The sequence below is a fragment of the Epargyreus clarus genome, unplaced genomic scaffold, assembly GCF_041222505.1.
Source record: "Epargyreus clarus isolate Ecla_fem2 unplaced genomic scaffold, WU_Ecla_fem_2.2 ptg000004l, whole genome shotgun sequence".
NCBI classification, from domain to species: domain Eukaryota; kingdom Metazoa; phylum Arthropoda; class Insecta; order Lepidoptera; family Hesperiidae; genus Epargyreus; species Epargyreus clarus.
This window is the reverse complement of record NW_027332212.1, coordinates 9,332,772-9,360,619: the sequence shown is the minus strand read 5'-3', so window position 1 is coordinate 9,360,619 and position 27,848 is coordinate 9,332,772. Positions and strand designations below refer to the sequence as shown.

At 35.2% G+C, this 27,848-nt stretch overlaps 1 protein-coding gene and 1 long non-coding RNA gene across 2 annotated transcripts in view; one reads left to right on the top strand and one right to left on the bottom strand.

Moving 5' to 3' along the window:
• Positions 1 to 5,128, bottom strand: part of LOC140757186 (uncharacterized) — a 76,275-nt gene extending 71,147 nt beyond the window's left edge. The window contains exon 1 of the long non-coding RNA XR_012103942.1: positions 5,028 to 5,128. This is a non-coding gene — a long non-coding RNA (uncharacterized LOC140757186). The remainder of the gene's footprint in view (positions 1 to 5,027) is intronic.
• Positions 1 to 27,848, top strand: part of Liprin-gamma (liprin protein kazrin) — a 183,418-nt gene that overhangs the window by 133,502 nt on the left and 22,068 nt on the right. The window contains exons 2-6 of the mRNA XM_073093171.1: positions 8,788 to 8,973; positions 11,578 to 11,848; positions 11,945 to 12,190; positions 18,132 to 18,253; positions 21,662 to 21,824. Coding sequence (XP_072949272.1) covers positions 8,938 to 8,973; positions 11,578 to 11,848; positions 11,945 to 12,190; positions 18,132 to 18,253; positions 21,662 to 21,824 — 838 coding nt within the window. The 5' untranslated portion in view covers positions 8,788 to 8,937. The remainder of the gene's footprint in view (positions 1 to 8,787; positions 8,974 to 11,577; positions 11,849 to 11,944; positions 12,191 to 18,131; positions 18,254 to 21,661; positions 21,825 to 27,848) is intronic.

Below are 27,848 nucleotides of genomic sequence, written 5' to 3'. Positions count from 1 at the left end.
AGTAATCATTGTTGTCGTAATACATATATTCTACAGTTTAGTTTATACCGTAATTTTCGGGAATAGCAACGCATCTCAGGCTATCTACGGGTAGGAATATTAACCTTTTTTTTTTTTGTTGACGAGGGGGTCACCTTTAAAAGGTACCCGACGCCGTGTGAGCAACGACGGGTTATGTGGGACTTTTAACGCACTAAAACCCCCCGGTGACCGTCCTCAGCGCTGCGTAAGGACTCCGGGATCTCCAAAGGAACGCAACCGGAGTCCTCTTGGGGCGTGGCCCCGTCTGGGCCCGCCTAGATGCTTATGAAGCTCGCCACTCCGTGTGGAGCGTACGACGGTATAAGGTCACACATACCATCGTTCTTCCCGGGGTCGCTAGCCAGGCGGTTAGAGCTCCCACTCTTGCCGCCCGCAATCCCGAAAGCAACCTTTTAGTCGCCTCTTACGACAGGCAGAGGATACCGTAGCCCTATTCTGATCCCGGAACTACAGGGACAAGGAATATTAACCTATCTGGGATACATTACAGATATACATGAACGGCAGTGGCTACTTAATATTAGTTGGACTGTATGCTCGCTTGCTGTTTCTTTAATGAAAAAAAAAAAGAAACTCCTATAAAATCTGTTATAGAAATAAGAAAGAAACTTATTTTCTTACAAAATAACATTGTAACACAATTCACGTCAATAAATAGAAAAAGCAGACGTTTTGTGACTAGTGACACATGACGGCTCCTTTTCCCAGCGATTGCTCTCTCAGCGGAATTGGTTGTCAGTTGAAGCGGCATTTCTCGCTTACGTCAAGGTGTCATATCTGCAGACTAGACGAATAAAATCTCCAATTTTGTGAATAATTAACATGACTGTATATTGAGCTATATTTAGAAATAAGTATATTTTATGAAGCACCAATTTTAATACCCTGAAGAATTGGAGATGTGCTGTATTGATTATTAATGTCGATAGCAGCTCTTTACGCGATGTGACAGTTTATATAGATACAAGTATCGTACAAAGAAGATGAATTTGAAACTTATATTTTTTGTTTTAACTCAGGCAGGTACTTGCTAGTATTGCCAAGATAAAAGATAATTTCGAAATTAATGAATTATTTACTACAAAAATAATTATTGTACTAAAGAGAAGATGTTTTATTACAGTACTATTGAAACCAGCATGTCATTATTTGTTTTTCTTGCATGGGCAAAAAATTATAACTTCTGTTTTATTGATCTTAAATTAATAGTAGAGTTATTTACTTTTGTTATTGGCTAGTTCATAAGTACAGTATGTCTATAGATTTCAAATGAGCTTTGTATCTAACAGGTGTTCCTTACCATTCCTATTGTGGAGACTGCTCTTTGTGAAAAGGGATCCTCGAGCTATTCATAAGCGTGTCTGTAAGTGTTAAGTCGTAGGCACGTTGCCAAGTTTGCGTGTGTCGCTTATTCACTTACTTGTACTTGACTAGTATTTACATTTCATTGAAGAACACACTTTTAAAACTGCGTAATGCAGTAATGTGTTGTTTGACAAGATCAAGAACCTGCTTATTAAGATATTTTCCTCCATAAATACAATCTTAAGAATTCAATTCACTTTTGTTTTTTTTGGATGATCAGATAAAAATTAGGTCCGTTGACTGCTTTTAATTTATGAGATTTTAAACTTCAATATATCAGTCAGCTGTTGTATGCTATTGATAAATATATAAAGGATAGTTTTCTTTACTTCTAGTTTAGTTATGAAAAAAATTATATACACTTTAAAATCGCACTAGAAAAATCGTTAATCCTGATTCCTGACGATCCTGATGAGGTGAATGCGATAAAATTATTGAAATCATGTATTGTCATCGTTGATAATTGTTCAAAATTTTTAATTAATCGAACTGTTCAAAGTGGGTAAAACTCGAGTTCAAAGATTCCGTTACATAAATACATACATACAGGTCAAGCTAATAAAAGCGTGGTAAAAAGTGTAGTTATAAATAGAAACAACGAACTTGTCCCACAAAGTGAGAATTATTAATGGGAAAACGGAACCATTAAAACTGATAAATGTTTTGTCAATTTTTTCATCGATAATATTCCTACTAATGTTACAATAATTAGTTTGAAATTTTACAAAATAAAGTACAAACTGTACCCGGCAGTTTCACCCGCGTTTGAAGTATACATACCCGATAGATTTCATAGGTTTAAATTGTTTGTACCTCTCTTTTTCTAAAATAAAGACTTATTTATTCCTTATAACATCAGATATATCCAGGTGTAAGTCCCGTCAAATCATCCAGCTGTTTCGGAGATCAGTTGGTAACAAACAAACAGACAGACAGCCAAAAAATGAATATCAATATCATATATCATAATCAATTTATTTATAATAAATTCGCTTATTATGGCTTTGCAAACAGACAATTACATTTTATTTATTTGGATAGTATATATATTTTTATGAGCTATTTACATAGCATACTATGTACAAATATATTGCTAGTTTCTAGAGTGTTTGATACTTAGTAGCGTGGTAGAAGCAGATTATTCTCCCTACAATCATAGAAGTCACTCTAACCGCTTTACGTATCTAGGTGTCAACTTGTCCGTGTTCCACGAAGCCTGTGTCGCAGCGCAACTTCCTTATCAACTGACTAACTTAGCATCGTAAGCTGCAGAGTATAACAAAGAGGAAGACTAATACTTGCTAAGTTAGGAGGTATAACGCTATGCTATATAATATGATATATGCAGTGGAATAGTATAGCGCTTTTGGCACACTGCGAAAAGTAATGCCGCGCCCGCAAGCACCTGCCGCAAACTTCAAACCTCATATGTCTGGCTTCATTTGGGGAATCAAAAACTGGAGCTAAAATCAGATTTATAGTCGAAGTGTAATACACGGTACTTTTATTGATATAGTAGTAATTATATTACACAGTAAATGGTACACTAGGCCTTCTAACGACTAAAAGGGGGCTTCCGGGGTTGCCGGCGGCAAGAGTGGGAGCTCGAACCGTCCGGAGAGCAACCCCGGGATGAACGGCGGCATGTGTGGTCGCATGCCGTCGTAAACACCAGGTGTGCGGGAGGAGCGTAAAGTGCTCCCCCCAGGGCAGAGCCCGACCGGGGCATCGCGCTCGGAGGACTCCGGTTGTGTTCCATCGGAGATCCCGGAGTTCTCTATCAAGCGCTGAGGACGGCCACCGGGGGGGTTTTAGTGCGGTAAAAATCCCACATAACCCGTCGTCGCTCCCACTTCGTCGGGTACCTTTTGAAGGTTTCCCCCTCGAAAACAAAAAAAAAAAGAAAGGCCTTCTGACGACAACGTTCTTCACTAATCTTTTGGTACTCTTCACGATAGACAAAATATTTTGACATTGGAAGTTTGCTATTATAATATACATCATAATAGTACTGTCAAGAGAGGAAAATATGGACTATTTGAAGATCTCAATGCCGTGCCTCTTTCGATGGTTGTTTTGCAAAGCCACGGGTAAGTCTGGCAATCATTGTCATGCCAATCACGTCTCGAAGCGCTCAATCGAGATGGATTCCTACTCGATAGGGCTCTATTCTTGATACGGATTTGCTTATTGTCGTCGGGGAAGCCACGATTGAAAAAATATCTACATTTAATAGATTTTAAATGTAAATCAAGTCTATCAAGTTTATAAACTCTAACTGGATTATACTATCCAGGCATAACTGATTCTAGCCTAGCTTTAACTTTTTTCTAATCCATATAATTTGTTATACCTTACTTTATTAGGCATTCTTATTATCCATAATAAATTATCACATATTATTTTTTGCATATTCACATTTATTTTGCTAGTTTGCACTTAACTAGATGTAGCTCACATGTCTGACTTAAGATCACTTAATAGATGTAACCAAATATTATAATATATCTATGTTTATGTATCTTAAAACAAAATTCTCTTAGCTAATCTATTTTGAAGATTAGATTAGAAAGTCCTTTTGTGTATAGAGAATATACGGTTTCTGTTCTGATTACCTTGAGGTAAAGAAGAAAGGTAAAGGTACCTTGAGGTACCTTGAGGTGCCTTAAACTGTTATTACAGATATAGACCGCAGAAATCAATTAGCCATAGTACCTAATGGTTTTCAGGAGGTAATATCAAAGCAGATAAAAAAGTTTATCCAACAGATTTTCATAATTTGCCGCTTTCTTTGTGAAACACGTCCGGTATTACGAGTCCTTTAATTAGAGCTCGACTTTTCCATGATGTATTTAAAAATAGCGGTTTCAATCGGTAGGACCATATAATTTTTCTTTTTTTCTTTTCTTTTCGAGGGGGAAACCTTCAAAAGGTACCCGACGACGTGGGAGCGACGCCGGGTTATGTGGGATTTTTACCGCACTAAAACCCCCCCGGTGGCCGTCCTCAGCGCTTGTTGGAGAACTCCGGGATCTCCAACGGAACACAACCGGAGTCCTCCAAGCGCGACGCCCGGATCGGGTTCTGCCGTGGGGGAGCGTTTGCTCCTCCCACAACATCTGGTGATTACGACGGTATGCGACCACACATACCGCCGTCCCTCCCGAGGTAGCATACTGGACGGTTCGAGCTCCCACTCTTGCCGCCCGCAACCCCGGAAGCCCCCTTTTAGTCGCCTTCTACGACAGGCAGGGGATACCGTAGCCCTATTCTAGTCCCGGAACTACAGGGACACAATCGGTAGGACCAAAGGAATAAATATTTGTTAGGTTAGAAGGAAGCCAAATTTATCAATCGACTTTCCTCATTATAAACAAAGTTTATTGAAGCCATAAATTGGCTAATTTTTGTAATAACTAATTTATTTTGTAGTAAATTGACAAACTTGACTTGATGGCAGAATTGTTTGTGCCCTCTTTGCCTTATAACAGCAGTGTTAAGCGTTGTATAGTGTGGTAAGGGAATACTAATCCGAGACATTTCAATTTAGGAGTAAAAGTTAGCTAGTACTCAGGAGTAGCAAAGTATCTGGTCATGGAAGGAAAGGAACCCGCACTCACCTTTTATCTTGTCTTCTTTATTTTCAAGGGTCGACCCTTTCTTCATCTAAACTTTTCTTTTGCGTTAAAAAATGTGAAAGTTGACAGACGGAGATTTGACATAAGGTAAAGGAAAGACGTAGACAAGGATGATGCCATAGAAAAGGATGTATATTTTCTTGAGAAAGGGATAAAGATTTCTACAGTATCTGTAGTCAGCCTCAAGTCAACCTGATTTTGTATAAGGTTAATTACAAATGTCTAATACCCGTAGCCACTTACTATCAGTTTAATTGTATGCTCATTTCCTATTTCTATTTAATTAAAAAAATATATTAAATAATTTAAATGCCAGTGTGCCTCACAGTAATAACTTTGAGTAGCTGCAATTTAATAAAAAGTAGATAGATGAGACTCCCTTACGTAGTCGGAATTTTAATCAATTTTGTGGCCAATAAGTGAAGCGGGCGGTCTCAACGAGCGGCTTTCACAAATTACAGCCTGAAAGTGTTTGCTTGGACTATATTCATGAGTAATGCTCTTGAATTAAAAAATAACGGAGTTTTTTACGTAAATTTGCATAATTGGCCACTTACATTACGAGGCACGATTACAAACATTTGATCAATGATTAAAAAAAGTTTTCACAGTTAGTCCTTGGTTTTTTCTGCATTAACATTTGGTATAATCTTATTTTAAATATAAGTGACAAATTAATAGAACAAATTAAGCAAAACTTTTATTGGTCATGTCACGTTGCGGATATTTGTAAAAGAGTTTGTAATCAATAAATAAAATCGTCCCAAACAATCTTTTCTGTGTTCAAGGAAAAGAAAATTCATTTTGTAGGGGTTCGGTTTAACAAAAATGGTTTTATTTGAAAATCGAAATTAAAACGTGACCGCACACTTGCTAGTCACCGAGAGAGAGAGAGCGGGGGTGAGGCGCGAGACGCGGATGGAAGGCCAGCGCGTGGGCAGGGAGCGCTCTCATTGGTCGTTATTACGCGCGAAGTTTAAAAATACGGAAGGAAACACAGATTATACAAGAAAAATAGGGAAGGGTGCGCTACAATTTTAATTACTTCAATATAGCGTTTATAAAAAAAGTTTGATGAGTTGTGACGTAGAGTCAGGAACCGTCTTTAGCAGACGGCTCGCCCGGGGCCGACTGAAATCGAGCTTTGCGATTCTTTTATTTATCATCATTATTAGTCCATGAGTAAGATTATCACGTTATTTACTTTCGGTCCAAGATATTGATAAATAATATAATAGTTTGTTTTCATTTTTAGGGTTCCGTACTCAAAGTGCAAAAACGGACCCGTTTACTAAGCGTCCAATGTCTTTTCATTTAACCTTAATCTTACAGGCTCTTTCTGTTGAACCAAACTAGACATTAAAGATTCTGTATGACTATGGCTATTTCTATAATACTAAAATCTTAAAAAAAGTAAGTTGAAAATAAAAGGAGGTTCCTAAACAAGAAATAGGTATCTTTCAGTGTCTGTCGGTTTATAATGTAATTCTATACCCACTTTGATAACAAATACTAAAAATAAAAATTGAAAACTTCGTGGAATTGATCCTGCGTGTTTGACTCGCACTTGGCAAATGAAATAAATATTTATAACTTCTCGGTCAAACGGACTCGTGGTCAAAACTATTAATATTAATGTACGGTGGTAGAAGATCAGAGATCGTTTTCAATTCATATTGATAGATATTTATTGAAATATTTATTTGAAGTTTAACCAATAGACTTGAACATATCCAAACTTTATCTAAACAGCTATATTTTATAGCGTATAGTTTTATTATAAAACTGCAAGTTTTATAAAATTACTTGCCCACAAGTCATGTACCACACAACAGCATTATTAAGTACTGCTGTGTGCCGTATTGAAGGGTGTGGTAAGGGAGACATACTTTTCCGAGGCGTTCCAGTTTAGTCCTCAGGAATAGCGGCGCATCTGTAGCCGACCTCAGGTAAGAATATCTAATCCTACCTGGGGTTGATTACATATGTCCATGGGCGGCAGTAGCCACTTACCATCAGGTGGACTGCATGCTCGTCTACTACTCCTATATTATAAAAAAATATAAAAACAATGTGAGCAATTTCATATATACCGCGCAGTAACAAGATATCAAAATGGTTACAACGCGGCCATTGTAGCCTGCTTCTGAATGGCCTTTTTATAACCAATGAAAGCCTCACGGCATTGTTTTCCGGAAAGTTAAATGAATGCAGCATGCCTCTAGCCATCAAAATAAATTTGTAATTGCGCGGTATTTTTATTGGACGTAAAAGAATATGTATAACTACGTTTTAAGTGATGTATATTATTCATGAGGCCTGTTCAAGTATTCATGAGTACAATTTGAAGGATCGTCTTTTGACAAAGTCACAGGGAAGTACTTTCAAGTAATAAACAGATTTATTTATTTACAAAGCTTAACATTTTATTATACTAAATGTAAGTTAATAAATTTAAGATTATCATAGCAAGAAATGTACGACTATCAATACGTATCATCTTTTTAAGTATATGCGCGTATTATGAGGTACCGATATATACAAAAAATGCACAATTAATGTGAAATCTACCACTTAATATCATTACATTTGAAGACGATAAAAGAAAGTCGATATTAAAAATCTTTTTATAACATAAAGAAGAGTCAATAGGTGTGCTTGGTGGAAAAAGGGTTGAACGAAATAAGAAACCTTCAATAGTAGGTTTTAGAAACTGTAAAAGTAATCTTATCTGATTTATAGTTTCGTCATAAAAGTTTACCTTATCTATTTTATCGGACAAGTTGAAGTGAACGACACGGAATAGAAAAGATAGAGGGGTCCTAACGTAGAAAAGTACCTAAGCTAGAGGGGTGAATTCCCTTTATTGTATTAAAGTGTATAAGAATATCTACGGAATAAAAAAAAATGACTAGTTATACCGAAATTATATTTCATAGTTCATATTGGATACTTAAGGCATATTCTTTCACAATATGGTGTTTTATTTGTACGAAAACGTAATTTTGTATCCATATTTCGCCTATAAATGTTTTACGTGTTTTTCAAGATAAAACAGAAACATCAAACATTTACGACGAAACTACAAAACATTCTGTTAAAGTAGAAAACATTTAATTTTCTGCATCTCATTCTTCTCAATACGGCACCGAAAATATTTCAGCTATTCATAATTTATGTGGAACTCAGCGAGATAGAACCAATGATATATAAAAGAAGATAGAACAGACTCTTTCAGACGCCCTAGAGACTCGCTTCGATACTAATTGACTATTACGATACGATAACGCAATCTTCTTAACTAAACTTCAATTTACGATGGTCCTACTACTCAATGGTTATAAATATAATTTTCAGCCCCTTTTGTACATACCTAACCAGACGATTAATGTTTATATGTTGCTGGAATTCTTTATAAGCCTTGATAAAACACATAATGTTATAAAACAAATTATATTAGTAGAATTAGCCACAGATTAGCATTCAACACTTATTTGGAACGCCTCCTGTGCTAATACATTCTACTTTAAATAACGTCTATAGTTATAGAGAAAATTATGTTTATTTGGTCAACATCAATGCTGTGACCGTACCTTTCTTCAAACCAAATAATTCAGAAAAAAATCTCATACCATAATAGGTATGCACACAACCATTGCCAAGTATAAAATACATTTTCCTTTTAAAAAGGCGCTACATGCTATTGCACTCGAATTTAATGTCAATCGTTTCTTTGTTACAGATTGGAACGAGTGGAGTCGAAACCCATAGGGAGGGTGACAGGAAGTGAAATAGTTTGAATAGTTTTGGGTGTTTAGTGACGTGTTCGGGGAGGGGGGCCATGAGGCGGGAAGCGGGTGGATAGCATGGTAGCGTCAGCCACGGCCGCCTGATGGCGCTAGTGCGCCGGATACTAGGCGACGCCCAGGTAAGTAGTAAAGCTGTTAGTATATCAACCTATGCAGGCTTTTGCTTTTATTGTTTTAAAGGTATAAATATGTTTTATTGTTCTCTCCATTTATGATCTTGTATATTTTTTTTGTTCAGAATAACGTCACTATCTTAAGATAAGTAATGAATAAATTTCCTTTGTATGTATGTATGTATTAGTCACGAAACCAGGTAAGACAACGGGAAACTGGTATGTTGTTGAAATAAACATTTGTGTACGTTACACTTTCGAGAGCTACATTCACAAGATCGCAGATTGTTATAATACAAAGTATCATCACATAGGAATCATAACCTTAGTTCAGTGATAAGCCAAGCACCATCTTGACACAAATAAAATAAATTTCAGTAAAGAAAAAACGTTTCTTTACAGATGTAAAGCTTATTATAAGATTATTTTCTTCTTCGTCGTTTTCTTCAATTCTATAGAAAACGACGTGGTCGTGCTCGTTCTGGTAAGCCTCTGTGGATGACTTGACGAGCTGCTTCCATGCTATAATAAGATTATAATGATATAAGATAAGATTATAATAAGCTTTAAACCTCACCGCCATGTACTAAATTTATAATAATGCTAAATTTATAATTGTATTTGCGGCGGAATCTCATGTCAATTTCCAATGTCACTTACGACCAATTGTTATATTGACGATACAATACTTATAATACGACCGGTTGTCGTATTGTATAAAAATACAGTCATGTTAAACAAGGATACATTATAACGAACATAAAAACAGCATCTAAATCGAGCACCGTAAAATATTAAAACTCAGCTAAGCGGAAAAATATTACTCGTTTAGACCTTATTATTCTTTTAAATGACAGTCAACTTCCCCAGGGAGCAGTAATAATTTCTCTCCATGGAGCGTGTATGCATGATTAAAAGTTACCGCTGTTTGACTGCTTTCATTGTTAGGAAATTACTGTGTAAGGGAGCACTTGACATCCTGAGGAGGGCACACGCGTAAATGCACGCAATTTTCACTCCTCAAAGTCAAGGCTCAATTGCCTTAGTAATTGCATACGCTTCAAAGTTGAAGCCTAATCGAAGAGTAATCATCAATTACAAAGTTTAAACCAGTAACCTCAAAATGTAGCCATAAAACGTCCAAGTTCGTTCACAGCTTGGTTAAAGTTTCTGGGTACTATATTACTACGTATCTACTAATTTTGAAATTATTCCGTCACTTAACAGATTTGTGCTACCAAAAAAAGTTAGCGTAGGTCATATAAAATTTTGCTAAAGAAATTTTGAAGAAGTATAACTAAAATCTAGTAGTCGATCTGACAAAGTAGGATATCTCATGATGATGGTTCACAAATAAATTCAAATTTAACGTCAACAATCACATATGAAACATGATTTTGTTTATGTTATTTTCATTTTATTTCACATCTCATTGTTTTGTTCATATATTTCACTGAACCATTTGATCGTTTGAAATATACCAATGCATAGTAAATAAGACTTCCATTACACCTGCCTTGAGTGGTCTCAGTTGATTTCATTCTATTTAATTATCAGTCTCAGTAACTGCACTCATACTGCTAATGAATGCTTTGACATTTATTGCCATTTCATTAATAAGTAATTCCTTACTTAGATCGTTCCTCGTTACTTAGGGGTGAAACAAGTCCCTGTTAATCTTTCATTAACCCCTTTAATATTCAATGATTGTGAAATTTTAGATCTTTGAAGATCCGGTCAGTGAATTGATATAAATGAAGTTATTACTATTTCTCAGAAATATAAGTCATTTTGTTTCTTTGATAATTTACACTAGACTTCAATACTATCCAATAAATTAATAGTTTCCATGTGATTCTATTATAAATATATTTTGTTTAAAAAAATAAATTTTACAGGTACTGGAGCAAAATAGAATATGATATGACCAAATTGCATAAGAGTAGAGAGATAAATACATATAAAAAGTATTTTATTTATTGAACCTATCATTGTCACGTACTTTCATCTGACCAAACTTTTCACTTCACTTCGGAATATTTAGTACAATTCGTGACTAATGAGTCTATATGCTCGGGTTTAGTAACACCACAAAACCACACATATTGTCTTAAATGTACACGTACAATGTACATAGATAATAGGTAAACATTCCGTGTGACGCAACACCATTTTAGCGTACTTGTATCCTTAAACGGCTATTAAGTCAAACGGTGACAGGTATATTAACTGAATAGACGGTATTGCTCAGATTAATAGACGCAGATAAAACGCCGCACGCCCTATATTGGGTAGTTTACGTAAAGCTCTGTGTATGAAATAAACCTTAAGGAGCGTTAATTCTTCACATAAATATGGAAATTGGTTCTTTATTATACTTTTTGTATTTTGTATATTGTTAGTATTAAGTGTATAAATAATATTTTGTAAGGTGTTCTATATATTATGTTTAGCAAATCTGAGTAGTAAGGAGGCAGGTGTTTGTATAACAGCATATATGTATTCTCCAATTTCTTTTAATTCCTATTAATCAGTAATATGATCAGTTTCAATAATCTACTGTATGAAGTTCAAAATTATTCTAACTTTAAATATATTTTCTGTAACCAGGCGAAACTTCGTAAGATGGTGGACGAGCAGGTGTCAGTTGGAGCTAGGGTGGAAGCAGATTCCGAGCCCGAGCCAGCTGACCCGCTCATCACACCAGCCAGCTCAGCTCTCGAGAGGTCTGACCTGGACCCGCGACCCATCCCTCCAGAACGAAGACTCCTCATTAGCACTCTCGACAAACCGCGCAACGGTTCACTAAATGGGGACAAAGAGGGAACACTGAATAGGGCGCGGCTGTCTATTAGGAACGGGAAAGATAATCCGTTTATAGGTTGGTACTCCTAATGAATGGAACTCATTATCGCTTCGATGAAATTGCTATTCGAACCGTTCATTTCGGATATTGATTAATTTCCTTATTCAGCAGATGACGACAATAAAGAAAATCAGGCGAACGGGAAGCTGGAATCTCCGGTGAAATGGGCTACTCAAAACGGCAGTGATAGCGGTACTTACGCTGAAATAGGGGGTAACAGCAACACGAGTGAACGGAACGTTCTAGACCCCGCAGATAGCTCAGAAGAAGAGGTGCCTCTTCCTGATGCTACATCTCCGGGCAGGAGTAGTGATGGACCTGAACCAAGGGCGGATATCACTGCAACACTCGATGGAGGTGAGACAATTTGTACTACATTTGAAATAATCGGATGAATTTTCTATTTAAGGAGAATAAACAACTAAGTAATTAATATCCTTCAGTATTTTCGATGTCCAAGAAAAGTTTTATGATGCCTATACTACTCGTGTATTTGTTTTTTTATTTACATTGTAAATATTGGAACTCAAGGAAATAGAAAACGACTTTTACTATTCTTACGAACTGGTTTTTAATATTGGATGTAGACCCTTGTAAATGAAGCTTTGTAGGCCTGTCAAGTATACAATAATCGCTTTACCGAAGAGCAGACTATGTAAAACATAAAAGGATCTCTTAAACAATCTTTTTTGGGTTTCGCGGGCAAGCACAATAGATGTGTCTAGAATTATGGAGTGAAATTATTTATGAATCGTTTTTGTTGTGTTGTTCGGAATAATTGGAGCTATAACGCATTTCTTCGGCACTTTAATTATGACCTAGAAATACAGCTGTAGTTATCAATAACGAATAGCGTTAAAAATTTATTGTTGTACGCATGAATGAACTATAACTGTAGTTAGTTAATTATGACTACTAGTGCTAAAACCTGATTCTTTACTAACTGTATGTTTTACTCAAGCTTTTTTGTGATACATAATTTCATGAAGAGTTTTATCTTGGTGTAAATTAGGTACACTAAGATAACATCACTAAACATAATTTTTCGTTGTTAGATGATTTATTTATATCAGTAGATCTTACAAAAACAAATTGGCTGAAAGTTTCCACTTCTACCCGCAGCGTTGCTAATGAGGCTGCCGTGGGGAATCAGCTCATTTGCGCAACTGCACGCCGCCAACTTGCTAAGAAACCAACTTTGTTTTAATTCAATTCTCAAGAAAATATGCATAAAAATCATAAAACTTCGGAGTTTTAAGTTCTCTGTTTGCGCAGCTTACAAAGTACTATTGCTACTGTACAAAGCTGTCGAAGCAGCTAATTAGTATGATAAAGGCGAAGAATTAATTAAATTTCATACGATTCCTTGTATAAGAATAAACTACCTCAAAGTTTCTACACGTTGTATCATCGGAGCCGCTAATGAGCTCGCCTCGGGGAATGAGCTCATTTGCGCAACTGCACGCCGCTAACTCGCCAAGACGAAAAGTTTCTTTTTATTAATTTTTCGAAGAAATTATATATTTTTTTGTTGTATTACTTTTACAATTAGGAGAAACAAATTTATTGAAGAAGGAATTTCAGTAAGTTATATATTTTTGGAAATATATGAATTTTCACTTTTAGACGCCTAATCGACCTTATGTTTGCTGCCAACTCCCTTAGTACAATGTTTTTTTAAGTATATACCTTATTTGTAATAATAATAATTATTATTATTTATTTATAGTCGAAGAGTGATTTATATTACAGTGTCTCATATACCTGCAAAGAAGTTTCTTAATACCTACTCTTGATTTTTCATATGGCTGTAATATGTATATATGAAAGTTGTAAATAATCGTATAAAACAATTAAGTATCAAACTAGTCAAAATTATACTATAGTCAAAGAAAACTACAGATAATTATTATCTGAGTATAATAGCCTCGTTAATGATGCTGCCTTGAGATATAATCTCGTTTACGCATATGCAAGTTCGCTTTCCGATAAAGAGGAAAACTTTTTGATGTCCAATTAACCATAAAAATCTCTAAGCATTTTAATTAATAATAAACCGATTGAGAATTTTATGGACTTTATTTAAATATAGTTTGCTTTTTTATTTTATTAGTATTACCTTTTTGTATATGTAAAATTTATTTAAAGTCAAAAAGAGTTTTAAAATAAACATGAAAAATATTATAAAGTAGTCATATTTAAATTTATATTTTACTCCAAAATGAAATTATTTATTGAAATTCCTTTGAGTAACGTGAAGTGTACATAATAAATGTAAATCGAAAAATACGGGTATATAAATTCAAATGAATACCATATTCACAAAAGAATACATTTAAATATAGAATACAGAAAGTCGAGATTAATGAGTCTCAATATTTACTTAAATAGAACTCAGATATAGACAGACGTACAATTACTAAGATCGCTTCATTTATTTTTCTCTTAACTTAAATAGACATTAATGTCTCTTTGTTTTGAATAATATCAGTATCTATTATTCCTTTCCCATAATATGAAATATATAATTTTCACAATAACAAAATAATGTTTTATTTGTGAAGCGATAGATAGATACTATATATTTTATTATTTTGTTTATAAAATACCTCTTTGTAGTTTTTCTGTAGGTTCTGTCCTCCCGTCCTCTACCACATTTATTTCCGACGCTGTTTTCCGGTTGCATTAACATAGAAATATCGATTTTAAAAAGGAATTCTGTTCTAATTAAGGCCAGTTATAGATATAATTCGATAATGACTACTCAGTGACAAACGGTGTGGAGTAGGTAGATTAGCAGTTTGTATTAACTAAAGAAATAAATTATAGTTTAAAAAAAATGTGAGCCGTCACGGGACGCCTGGCAGATGTGAAACATCGACATTATTTTTTAAAAGTAATATGCAGAAAAGAACATATTGTGATAGGAACTAAATATGTCATAATGATAAAATAAAATGGCAATAAATGGCGTCGCATGGCGACGCGTCGCCACATCGTACACACTACTGCATATAGACTGTATATATATACCATCGTATAGCGTGGCGGCGCCACGGCATGCGTCGCCACGCCAGAAATCGGTTTTACGTGCGGCTATAGATGTTTCACATCAAAAATAAAAACCAATTACATAAGGAAAATCGTTAATCTTGGCAATCCTGAGAAGGATAATGGGATAAAATTATTAAAATCGTGTATTGTCGTCGGTTGTTGATAAGTGTTCAAAATTTAAAATTAATCGGACCGTTCAAAGTGGGTAAAAATTGAGTTCAAAGATTCCGTTACATATATACAGATCAAGCTAATAAAAGCGTGGAAAAATAGTCCTTATTATACATCTTCATTTAAATACGATTTATAAGTGAGATCTATTTAAGGACTATAACTTTAAAGAAGTACCTATCAATCTGTAAATTAATGTTAGGTACCGTAGACGAGAATAGACTGGCTAAGTCCTACGCTATTTGTCATTTAATTAAATGGATTCTAAAACAGATTTATCTTTGCCTTCGTTAAGGTCTTATTTTCTGTAGTCAATGCATCTCTTTCGTAGCTGCACCCGCACACCTGGTACCACATTCAACATGATACATTTATTTTGTAATTAATTTGTCTGACTCCGTAAAGCTTCGTGCTTTTGGCTTAGAGGTTTTAATTACTACTTAATTAAAACATCAATATTTTACGACGCTGCTTAAAAGGTTTTGACGTCCTTTTCTTTAGCGAGAATGTTATGAGTACCTTTTTGATTTATTTTAGATAATGTTAGACATGAAACTTACATGTTTGGTGTTTGGCTTTGTTTTCGGATAAAGTGTTACTATTTTTTTGTTTTACACCAGTTTATGTTTGCCTCCAAGTCCATACACCCGTGGACAGTTTCCCAACTTTAATATGAGAGATCTGTATTGTATAAAAGAGCTCCATTTGACGTAAAATTATATGTGTGAGAATTCTATATGTTGTATTTAGAAATGTACAGCTTGGATTGTAAAACAAAAGTAAAATATTTATATGTAGGTACTAAATTATTTAAATATGAACACATGTAACATGTCAAGTTCAACGAATCTATTATAATAATATGGTAATGTATGGATTTATAATGTGTCCCTACACCGTATTCTCTGAACACTAAGTTGTAGGTTTCGTGCTAGTGCTTTCACATTATTACGATGTTTACGTCCATAGCCAATTCCATTTATATTGCTGGGGCGTAAACTAAAACGCTGTATTCTTAAGGTTCCGCACGAAAATAAACCTTATAACTAACCGTTCGTCTATCCATCTCTCTTACCTTGAAATAAACAATCATTTATCAATCAAGGTCAACTTTAGAAACTTAAAAATTTGCTTTGTCAGACGACATATGTTATAGACGACCCACGTGGTGGAGCGGTCACCATACCGGTCTGACGTGCAGAGGGTCCCGGGTTCTATCCCCGGCCAGACAGATATGTAAATGATGAATTTAGGTTTCTGGTTCTCGATTTGTATGTGTGTCCATAGCACCCACGATACAGGGGATCTTAGTGTGGGGCTGTGAATGTAGAAATAGTTTTATTTACTAATAGGTAACCTAAAAATGGACATAAAATATTAAAAACTAAGATGAGTTATTAAAGAAGAGGTGATTCTTTTAAAGATATTAGTATTTGCTCTATCGTTAAATAAAAGTCGTATGTATTGTTATATAACGTCAAACTTTTTCCGTGTTATTCTAAAGTCAAAGTAAAATCACTAATAATAAAAATCGGTCAAGTGTGAGTCGGGCTCACAGAAGCGTACAAGAAGAAAGTAGAAAGAAAGAAGTGTACAAGTCGGACTCGCGTTTAGCCTTTTTTATACAAAGTCAAGCACCAATAAGCTTAATTGTACTTATAATGTTCCTAAAGTTACAAATTAAAATAACCTTTTTGGTTATTCCAATCGAGAAACAATATGGTAATAACATAAGCGACGCGAAATAACACATCGACATAATCTATTTTCATACATGATTATATTGTTGCGTGTTCAACAGTTCATAACACTTTTAAGCTTATACTCATGAAATAATAAAACTTTATCGTTGTTTTGTGATCAAAGCTCTCGCAGGTTCTATGTTATAAAATATTTATTATTTAACAAAATTGAACTGTGAGTGCTTCATAAAATTTGTTTTGAATAATTCGTCAGGTTTTAGCTCCTAACATCTTTCTCTAAAATGCAAAAATATCAAATTCCTTAGATGGGTTTGGGTAGACCAGGAAAAGATTGTCCCCTTGTCACCTAATAAAAAAGTTGTAAATTGGATCAATAAATAGTTGTGTTCTTTCACAAGGCATATTTCGAAAATGCAAACATAACATGGTATGGTATCGGTACAATAAAAACTCTTAATTAAATATAATTATATTAAAATAACAATCATTTTATATTAAACCGTTGTTTAAAGAATAAGAAAGTCGCTAAGCTTTCCAACACTTCCCTGAAGGAATATGAAAATGTTAAGTGAATAGTAGCCTCTAAGGATAATATTCTACGGATGGCCGAGCGTTTTATGCTGTTGTTTTTACATTAAAAAACTACTTTTATTTGCTGCAAGCATTTATTATTCTACTATGGACTCCACAGTGTAGAGTATAAGTATCTTCCTACTGAATGTAGACAATTACGTTATAACATATTACAGAGTATTTATGCAGAATGTCTGATCATCTGCAACAATAACAGATACAGTAACAATAACAGATACAATAACAGATTTATTTTCCATACTTGAAAATAGAAATGCATTTCTATATAAATCATAAATAACGCCTCTTTCAAACAAAGAGTTCTACCACGTAGGTGGAAATAAGGTATTTCTGAGTAAATCTCTGTGATCTAGAGTGATACGGGAATATGTTAAACAAAGGGTAGTCCAGGTGGAAACAGTCAGTAATGAAAAGATCCTTAGATGCTTTCCTCTAACGCTATTCTTTCTGCGTTGCTTTTTTAAAAAGCTAATTAGCCATTGAAATAAAAGAGATTCATTGTACTACTAAAGAAAACTGTAAACTCGGTGAAGATTATGTTACAAACATTTTAATTACTCTTTCATTACCTGTTTTAATATTTCATTACCTGTTTTCTATTGTTTTAATATTGTTAAAAAGTTTTCATTTTAATCTAGGATATAATAAAAGAGGGCAAAATGACTGCGTGAGACAGCTAATGTATTTACCTGCTTTGATATACGAAACTAAACAATACAAACAGCGCAATGCCTTGATTTATAAAAGATTTCTTGATGTGGAAATATGTTGAACAGAGGCGGCGTCGCCGGGCGGGCGGTCGGACCGTTCGCGGCAGGAAGAGGTGCCCGCCTCCCCCGGCCTGCTGACCGCCGCACAGCTGGCCAGGCGGCTCCGGCTCGAGAATGAACGACTACAGGTATATACGATACACGATTACACTAGCAACGACATAAACTATATAATAAGATACATATATGGTTACAGTATAAGCGATATGAACGGTCTTTTGATCTTTTTCCTGTCACGCAGGTTTGTGTGCACGTGCGGATCTGTACCCTTAGTATGAGTTTTTACGTTTCGACAAGTATGACTGTTTTGGTATTTGTTTACGTATTGGCCCATACAATATCCAAGTTCTGACACAACCCGCTAGGGGCGCTGATTGCAATTGAATTTGGTTGGATTTGAATTTGGTATGGCAAATGTTATCATGGCAAATGTTATCATTTGCCATACCAAGTAGGTAACCCTATTTGGTATGGCAAATGATAACTATACTAAATGATAACTATAATAACTTAAAGATTTTATAAAATTAAGAAATATATTATGATGTGTTTCAAATAAATATGTATCATTTTATTTTGTCAAAAAGTAATCATCTTTTTTCATACTGAGAACTCACCCTAACTAAGGCTACAGATAATTTCACATTTTGTAACATGTATAACTTAACGCTAAGTAAGGGTTCGTACACAAAAGTGCGATGCGACGTCGCATCGCAAAAATCTGCGAGCTCCCTCGACGCATCGCAAGAACTTGCGAATTGATTCGCATCGCACAGTGGTTGTTGTTGTTGGTCACCCTGAGAGACGCTACGCCGCACGATATCGCATCGCAGCAATTCGCATCGCAATTTTCTGCGTTGCGAATTCGCATCGCGTCGCATCGCAGTTTTGTGTTCGAGCCCTAATGGTTTCATTTTTGATAAGGGCACACATGGATAAATTGGAAAAGGGCTGCTATGTGTAAGTTATGAGTTTTGAGAGACATCTTGTGACGTTTTAAATGATTAATAATTGTGTTGTTTGTTACAAAAATGTTGTTACGATGTTTTCTATTAGGATTCCTATGACGTATTATTTATAAATAGCGCTAATTCATATTATTCTGATTAAGAGGTACTAAAAAAACTTTTTATTTATTTATTATGTGCAGTGTTTTTCAACCTTTTTCGTGGTATGACCCAGTTACATGTAAAAAAAATCTTACCCCCTAAGGTTCGCAGTAGTATTTTCTTTTCATGAGGCTTCACTACTTCATTATAGACACATTTCGACCCCCACGACCCATTCTTTGTAAAAAAATGTTTTAAGTAGGTACATATTTTATCCTAAATCAGAGAAAGTGCTTATTATTAATAATTTAAATTACAAGATACTGCCCTCAATTTATTTAAAATATTTCGCAAAATATTAAAATGTTTCTAATTATAACGAGGGATGAAAACTCAGTAATGTAATGTGTTCAGTAATATGCAATACACGCTTGGGACAGGGGTCCACGCAGCTGTGGGTCGAATGAAGAACTATAGCCCATATTTCATACGTATTAACATTTTACTGATGAACAAACCTTTTACAATTATTATAGAGAGCGTTATACTAACGATGGTACCTATACCTTGTTTATATTATGTTTAAAATATAGTACCTAAATGTGGTTACGTAAAAAATAATGTATGTTTATTTAAAAAAAAAACAATGCGCTTTTTATTCTAATCTTCATTTTTAGAACTAACTAAAACTAGATTCATTTAAATATAACTACTAAAACTAACTTCTAACTACTAAACTTTAACTAGATTTATTTATGGGTGATTCAGTAAATATGAAATATTTCAATACATTTCGCTGTAGATAATCTAAACCAACGAAATAAATAAACTTTCTTTTGAAAATTAGAATTCGAATGATAAAAAAATCTTGTCAAGGTTAAATTAGCACTGAATAATTTTCACGACATCGTTATGCGGCAAAAGCCAAAAGTTGCGAGACTTACGAAGTAACGTGGTTGTTTTACAAAAAACTTTGCTTTTCAAATCCAAAACGCCTTGCGAGAATCTCATTCGATAAAGTTTCGCAGATTTCAGGCGAAAACAGCTTAGTTTCACCACAAAATCCTGTTCTGAAGTTAGGTGCACTATCTTATACCTATCCCGCGGCGTGGGGATGTCGATCTGGAATCGATTTTATAGACCAAAAATATTGTTTCATAAACAATTCAAAGTAATGAGTCTAGCCAGTAGTGATGAAGTGTTTCCAAATACCAGAAAACCAACATTACATTCGGTTTCGTATTGATCTCCGTTTCTGGTCAATGCAAAAGACGGATTTTTTCGCCGATAAATTCTTAAAGTAGCAACAAAAGATCGCTTTTTAAAAAAATTACCTTCAAGTCTTATACATTTTTGTGGACACTGTCTTACATATTGTTTTGGAACCTTCGATTAAAATCTATTTAAAATCGATCTTTTCCTAAAAGAATCGCCATCCCTACTACGGCGAAGTAAAGTGAGCCGAGGTGGCGAAAGGAAGGAATTCCGTGTATCCTATCCACTTCAATTTACGAGCTATTTTTACTCCCCTGCCCGCTATGACAAACTGTTTACTTAGCGCGTGTAACGACACAGTATGTACTCCTCTCACGTACTTCTAAGACTTACTTCGCACAATTGGGTTTATTTTACAAACGCTATGTTTGTAGCGATTGATTGAAGCGCTTTGATTACGTTTACACAATAAATGAAGACACACAAAACAAGAACTTGTTACAATGATTGTTTATCATACTATAAACAGCAAAGATAGTTGGGCCACTGATTAAATTATTTAACAACTTCACCTGTAAATATGTGGCTGTTATGGTGGAATTCTTTCATTCCGTAAAGCTTATGGTTTGATGCTTCCTTTTCTTTTGTAAGAAAAATAAATTATTGACTACGAGTATTTTCATTATAGTTACAAAACTATTTTTACCTAAAAGCGCTGTGTTCTGGTTTGAAGGGTGTAATATATAGGCCTTTTCTTTTTTTTTTGTTTCCCATATAACCCGACGACGTGGGAGCGACGCTGGGTTATGTGGGATTTTTACCGCACTAAAATTCCCCCGGTGGCCGTCCTCAGCGCTTGGTGGAGAACTCCGGGATCTCCGATGGAACACAACCGGAGTTCTCTGAGCGCGATGCCCCAGTCGGGCTCTGCCATGGGGGGAGCACTTTGTGCTCCTCCCGCACACCTGGTGTTTACGACAGTATGCGACCACACATGCCGCCGTCCTTCCCGGGGTCGCTTGCTGGACGGTTCGAGCTCCCACTCTTGCCGCCCGCAACCCCGGAAGCCCCCTTTTAGTCGCCTCTTACGACAGGCAGGGGATACCGTAGCCAATTTTAGTCCCGGAACTACAGGGACAACATAGGCAGATACCTACTGTTTAAACGAGAATTTAAACTTTATCCTCTTTGCCACCTGATTGTGCATACATACTCGTTTGCTATTGTTGTAACTTACATACGTAAAAAGTAATAATCAAGATTTCCCTACAGGCAGAGCTAACTCGAGTACGAAGGCTCTTGGTGGCGGCAGCAGAGCGCGGGGAGGCCGGCAATGCGCTGGTGGAACGCGCCCAAAACGATGTACAGGACGCACCGCCTTTGGACCCTCAACAGCTGGAGAAGGAGCTGCTTCTGGCGAGGGAAGCCGTTAATTGTAAGTGAATTTATATTTGTCTTACTTCACTCTTACTGAAGTGTTACACAAAATCTACAATCATTTTAGAATAATGTACGATTACTTGTAGAGTTAATTAGCAAAATCATTGTTACAATTGATCGAGTAAGTAAATTAAACGTACTTAACTGAAATTGGGTTGAACATAATATATTTATTTCTTGTAGTCTTAAGGACACTTAAAAGTTTGAATGTTCTTTCTTATACCTACTGATTTCATTGAATGAACTTTATTTCCTGATCGGAACACGACGTAACACGGATACGACGAAAGTGTGGTAACAAACTAGATGACAGCTTCAATAACTCTTCATCTATTTACATTGACTCATAGATTATAAAATTACAGATACAGTAGAAAAATGTAATATTTGTTCATAAGCAAACTTATATAAAAAGTTAAGGTCACATACAACGTGTTCTACAAAACAACAGACCTATCCAGCCTTGTTATACATAAACCGACACAACATCTGGCGAGTAGTCCAATTTGTTGCGAAGCCGATACGAGAGAGTATAGACAGTTTGATAAACTATACTCATAATATCGTGAGTACCTGGTTGCCGCTGTGTACGCGGGTCACGTCGTCCTCGGGTCGCTTTGTAAGTTCCACTGACATTTTCACTAAAGTCATTATCTCAATATAGACTCGTAATGTTACAACACTATTTCGTATACTTCTCTAATTTGCGCCTAACTTTGTGAAGAAGATGTAATGCTGCCACAGTCAATGAGTTTTACGTATGTATCTATTTAGGTACTCTCTTCGTAAAAGTAGCTAAATGTGGAATAGACTGTTTTTCGTTGTAGGGGTCTTATTGGCCATACGTTTAGACTATTGATTTTAACACTATAATTAGACAGTTTAATGAACTATACTCTTGTGAAGATGTACTGTAATTAAGGTAATATTAAGCTGTAATGCTGTCACAGTCAGTGAATTGTACGTATGTAGCTATTTAGGTACTCTTTCCGTAGAACTAGCTAAATGTGGAATGGGCTGTTTTTCGTTTTAGGGGTCCCAATTGTAGTTAAAATCAATACGTCTAGATTATTGATTTTTACACTTTAAAAGTCACTTTGATAAACTACACTCATAATATCGTGAGTACCTGGTTGCCGCTGTGTACGCGGGTCACGTCGTCCTCGGGTCGCTTTGTAACTTCCATTGACATTTTCACTAAAGTCATTACCTCGATGAAAATCGTACTCAATATAGGCCCGTAATGTTACAACACTATTTCGTATACTTCCCTAATTTGCGCTGAACTTTCTGAAGATGTAATGTAGTTAATGTAATATTAAGATGTAATGCTGTCACAGTCAATGAATTTAACATATGTAATTACTTGGTTCTCTTTTCGTATAACTGGCTACATGTGAAATGGGCTGCTTTTTCATTTTACGGGTCCCAATAGGTCCCTTTCATGTCTAGACTATTGATTTTAACACTATAAATAAACAATTTGATGACAATCGTACTCAATATAGGCCCGTAATGTAACAACACTATTTCGTATACTTCTCTAATTTGAGCTGAACTTTGTGAAGAGGATGTAATGTAGTTAATGGAAGATGTAATGCTATCACAGGCAATGAATTGTACGCATGTAGCTATTTAGGTACTCTTTTCGTAGAACTACATAGCTAAATGTGATATTAACTGTTTTTCGTTTTTGAGATTCCAATAATAACACGCCAAAACCATAGATTTTAACATTATAAAAATATCCGACTACAAATCAACAGTAATTTATTCAAATTACAAAGGCCTACAATTCTACTTTTGCATTCAATTTCACCGGTCATATCGTGCCTAGATCGCTTTATAATTTCACCAGCTTTGTAACTGAAGTCGTTAAAAACAACTAAAATCAAACTCATAAAATTTCCGTAATAACCCACACAGAACTACGTGTCGTAGTTGAATATACTTTCTACCGTTTGTATGTATGTGTGTACCGTAATGTTTGTGTGCTTACCAAAATTTCGTCAACTTATTAATCTTTCAGTTCCATAACAGCGTTATGTAAACTGTTTATATTGATTTTAGAATATTAAATGTGTCTTTTTGGATGTACCTTTCGAAATATAAGTGTTTGTGTAATAGCAAACTATTTACATTGGTTTTAGTATTTGTGTTGTATTTAAAGGTAGTTTTACTATCAATATCTAGAATGAATGCGGCTTTCCTCAGCAATACAAGTTTAGTGTGAAAACTAAAGCTTTTTCGCAGGAATTTAATTTCCATTAGTAATTGTACAGATGTTGACTTTACTTGTTATTTTATTACATTGCAAAGATACATAATATTTGTATAAAGTCGGCATCAAGCTCTAGAAAAAGAGACTACAGAAAGGACTTGAGTTTTTAATTACAATTTCATGTACCTATCCATGGAATTTAACGTGAAAGTGAAATTCGAGTGGAGGACATGGAATTCAGATAAAAATACTCTAAAATCAATATACTACATATACTGTCGTAAAGTGTAATTGTGTAACATTTAATAATAATCTACAATCAATTATCTCGTCGATGGAAAGCACGTTACCATCATTGAATGTTAATGCTCTCGTCCCCTACAAAGCCACAATCTTACCTACCTCTATCAGTCTACATATTCACGAATTACCAACCGGAAATCGCATATACCTATTTCAGTGTAAAATACGTAATGGTGCGTTCACATTACCGGTGAATGGTAACGCTTTGTCTGGTAACATTTTGTCCCTAAAATTAACAATGTTATAGTGTTTCGATCAGTATTGGAGCGCTGAAAATTGGAACAAAATCTGTTGATCAAAAATATGCCGACTTTGTAAAATTGTAATCATCTTCTGTCATTTTCTAAGCCACTGTTATAAGACAAAATAACATTAATTGCTTTTGACATTGCAAATAATATTTGTAAACAATTTTTGATGTGAAACATCTATAGCCGCACGTAAAACCGATTTCTGGAGTGGCGACGCATGCCGCGGCGACGCTATACGATGGTATATATATACAATTATACAGTCTATATGCAGTAGTGTGTACGGTGTGGCGACGCGTCGCCATGCGCAATAACTATTACCGAAGTCACTGATTAAACGAATTAAGTAGTCACGATTTGAAAAAATTCGTATTTTTTGTATTTAATGAAAATAAATGTTTATTCAATAAATAGTCATCGTTATCTGGAAAAAAATCGTAATATTTTATTTTATCATTATGACATATTTAGTTCCTATCACAATATGTTCTTTTCTGCATATTACTTTTACAAAATAATGTCGATGTTTCACATCTGCCAGGCGTCCCGTGACGGCTCACATTTTTTTTATGACGTATTTTATTCAATTATTTCAAAAACATGAATAGCATTTGATCTGCCCGTATATGAATGAACACGATATCTTTCGAAAACTCAATTAAACTCTACAATTTTATAACTGTTGTGTGACAGTACCACAAGATCCTTACTATTCGTAGGATTCGTATCTCGCCTATGAACCTCTTTGATCGGTAGCAGGATTACTGATATCACTCGAGCGGGAGCTATGTAATATATAATGTAACATTTAATTGCTACTGGATTACAGTAACTCACTACGAATTACATGATTCCACTCGCTTTGCACGATGCCATTGTAGTATTAGGAATTCCGGGAAGTAATATTAATCAAATATTGATTAAGGATTATATTAAAAGCTCTCAGCATTACTGTAATATTTGAATTGAAATTCAATTTCACTGTGGTAATAATACTAATTGTACCATTCATTTTCTATTATTTAATAGTAAATTTTGCTTTATACTCAATCGTATGGAAATATATAATATTAAGTTCGATCGTAATGTGTAGGTACGATAATTATTACTGTTTGTAAGAATGATTAAAATAGCCTGATTGAACAGAATAATAATTTAACTTAACCTTTTCAACACTTTTACATCGAAAATTGGAAAGATCCTTGTATATCTTAAGGATTTCCATACTAGTTGCGATTAGTATGGAAATAGTAATCCTAGAGGAAATAGTATGCCTGGTCACGTATCAACGAACAATTTTTCCGATAAGCGATAATACGCATTCTATTATCTACACAATCTTACTTTAAGAGAACGCCTTATCTTTTTTGAATTTACGAAAAACCGTCACCAAAAAATAAGCAGCTTGCCTACTAAGATACTTGAGTCGACAATCTTCCGTTGTTTACAGACTTTCTTGACGTTTGTCTTTCACTGCAAAGAAGTTCCACTTCCACTTGTATTTAAATGCAAATTTGTGTTTACTGTGTAGCATTTCGGAAACATAGGTATTTCGTAAAGTTTGCGTCGTTAGTACAATTAAGATCTTGGGATAGTATCTTGCTACAAAGGATTAGAGTGCGACAAACGGGGCACGCCACACCACCTATTGCGGGCACATGATTGCTTGTATTGTGTCGCAATAACGTTCTCTTGTGTCGATTTTAGTCGAACTCGTCGCAATAATACGTATTGTGCTCTAGTTTAGTATAACCGAACGCTGCGTAGCTGGATTTTTATTCGTCATGCCTTTAATATCCAGAGATAGCTTTAGGAATATTACAAAAAATATTTGAAGAGAAATGTAATTCAGAATTCCAATACATAAGATACGTTCCTACGCAACTTAGTGTGTACCTACTTTTCAGTTTTCATCATCAACCCATTACTGTCCCACTGCTGGGCACGGGTCTCCTCTCAGAATGAGAAGGATTAGGCCGTAGTGCACCGCGCTGCCCAAGTGCGTATTGGTAGACTTCACATACCTTTGAGAACTCTTTTATTAAGATCTCTCAGGTATGCAGGTTTCCTCACGATGCTTTCCTTCACCGTTTAAGCAAGTGATAATTAATTTCTAATACGCACATAACTTTGAAAAATCAGAGGTGTGTGCCTGGGATTTGAACCTCGGACCCCGAGGGTTAGTGCCCTAGTGTTAGTTAGAAACTAGTTAGTGCTAGTTAGAAACGCGGCCTCTTGATCTCGGTCAAGAGGCCTCGTTTCTTAACCACTAGGCTATCACCGCTCTTCTGCTCTCTTCGCAGTTTTACCCAGTTATTAATATTTTGATTTAAGAAGTAGACTAAATTTACTTCCCTTATTCCGTGAAAGTCCAAATCGCGTCAGTTATTACGCAGATTAGCCCGTGAGGAAGGAAAAAGGCCCGATAAGGAAAGTGAAAAGATACAACACTGATTTTCAACACTGGATAAAGTAATACGTGAGATGAACACTTAAATTTCATTTATTCTGCATATATGTTTACTGGTACAAGTTAATCCTATTTCGTTTTCATCTAACTTGTATTAAAGGCATGCCATTATAATTGTACCTATTGTTGCTTCTACGTAAAGAGGGTAAACCAACAAGGGTAGCGCAAATAATAGCTATTCTTCATTCATTCAAATAAACGCGCGTGTGATGTTCAATTCTCATAAGCTTATACAAAGCCTTTAAAAAGAATAATGGGTTTGAGTGATAACAAATAAAATAATGGAAATTTAACGTTCACAATACATTTGAAGAGAAAATGCATTGTATATAAATTGTGTGGATTCGTTTTATTTTCGTATCCGCCTTCCTAAAGTACATCTGTCCAAGTATTGAGGATCTGCATAGAAATCGGATACACAAAGGACGTAACGAAATCAAACCCGTTCTTCAAAGAGTTTCAGTCACTTGGGGCCGGGATCTTGCCCACATTGGAATGCTACGCGGGTACCATATGTTTCAAGGATGTTGTTTTCTTATCGGTTCAATATAAGCATTGTCTATACGCTAAGTGTTATGTACAGTCGTTTTATACTTTGAGCCATAAACAGTTGTAGGTATAAAATTGTGTAAACTAAGCAATTTCTACCATGAATTTATTTTTATACCTGGACAACAACTTTTGGACCCGTTAGGTGAACTTAATAGATCTAAAAGTGTCTTCACCAATATTATACATTAACAAATTAATGAAATGAATATCACATTTTTGAAG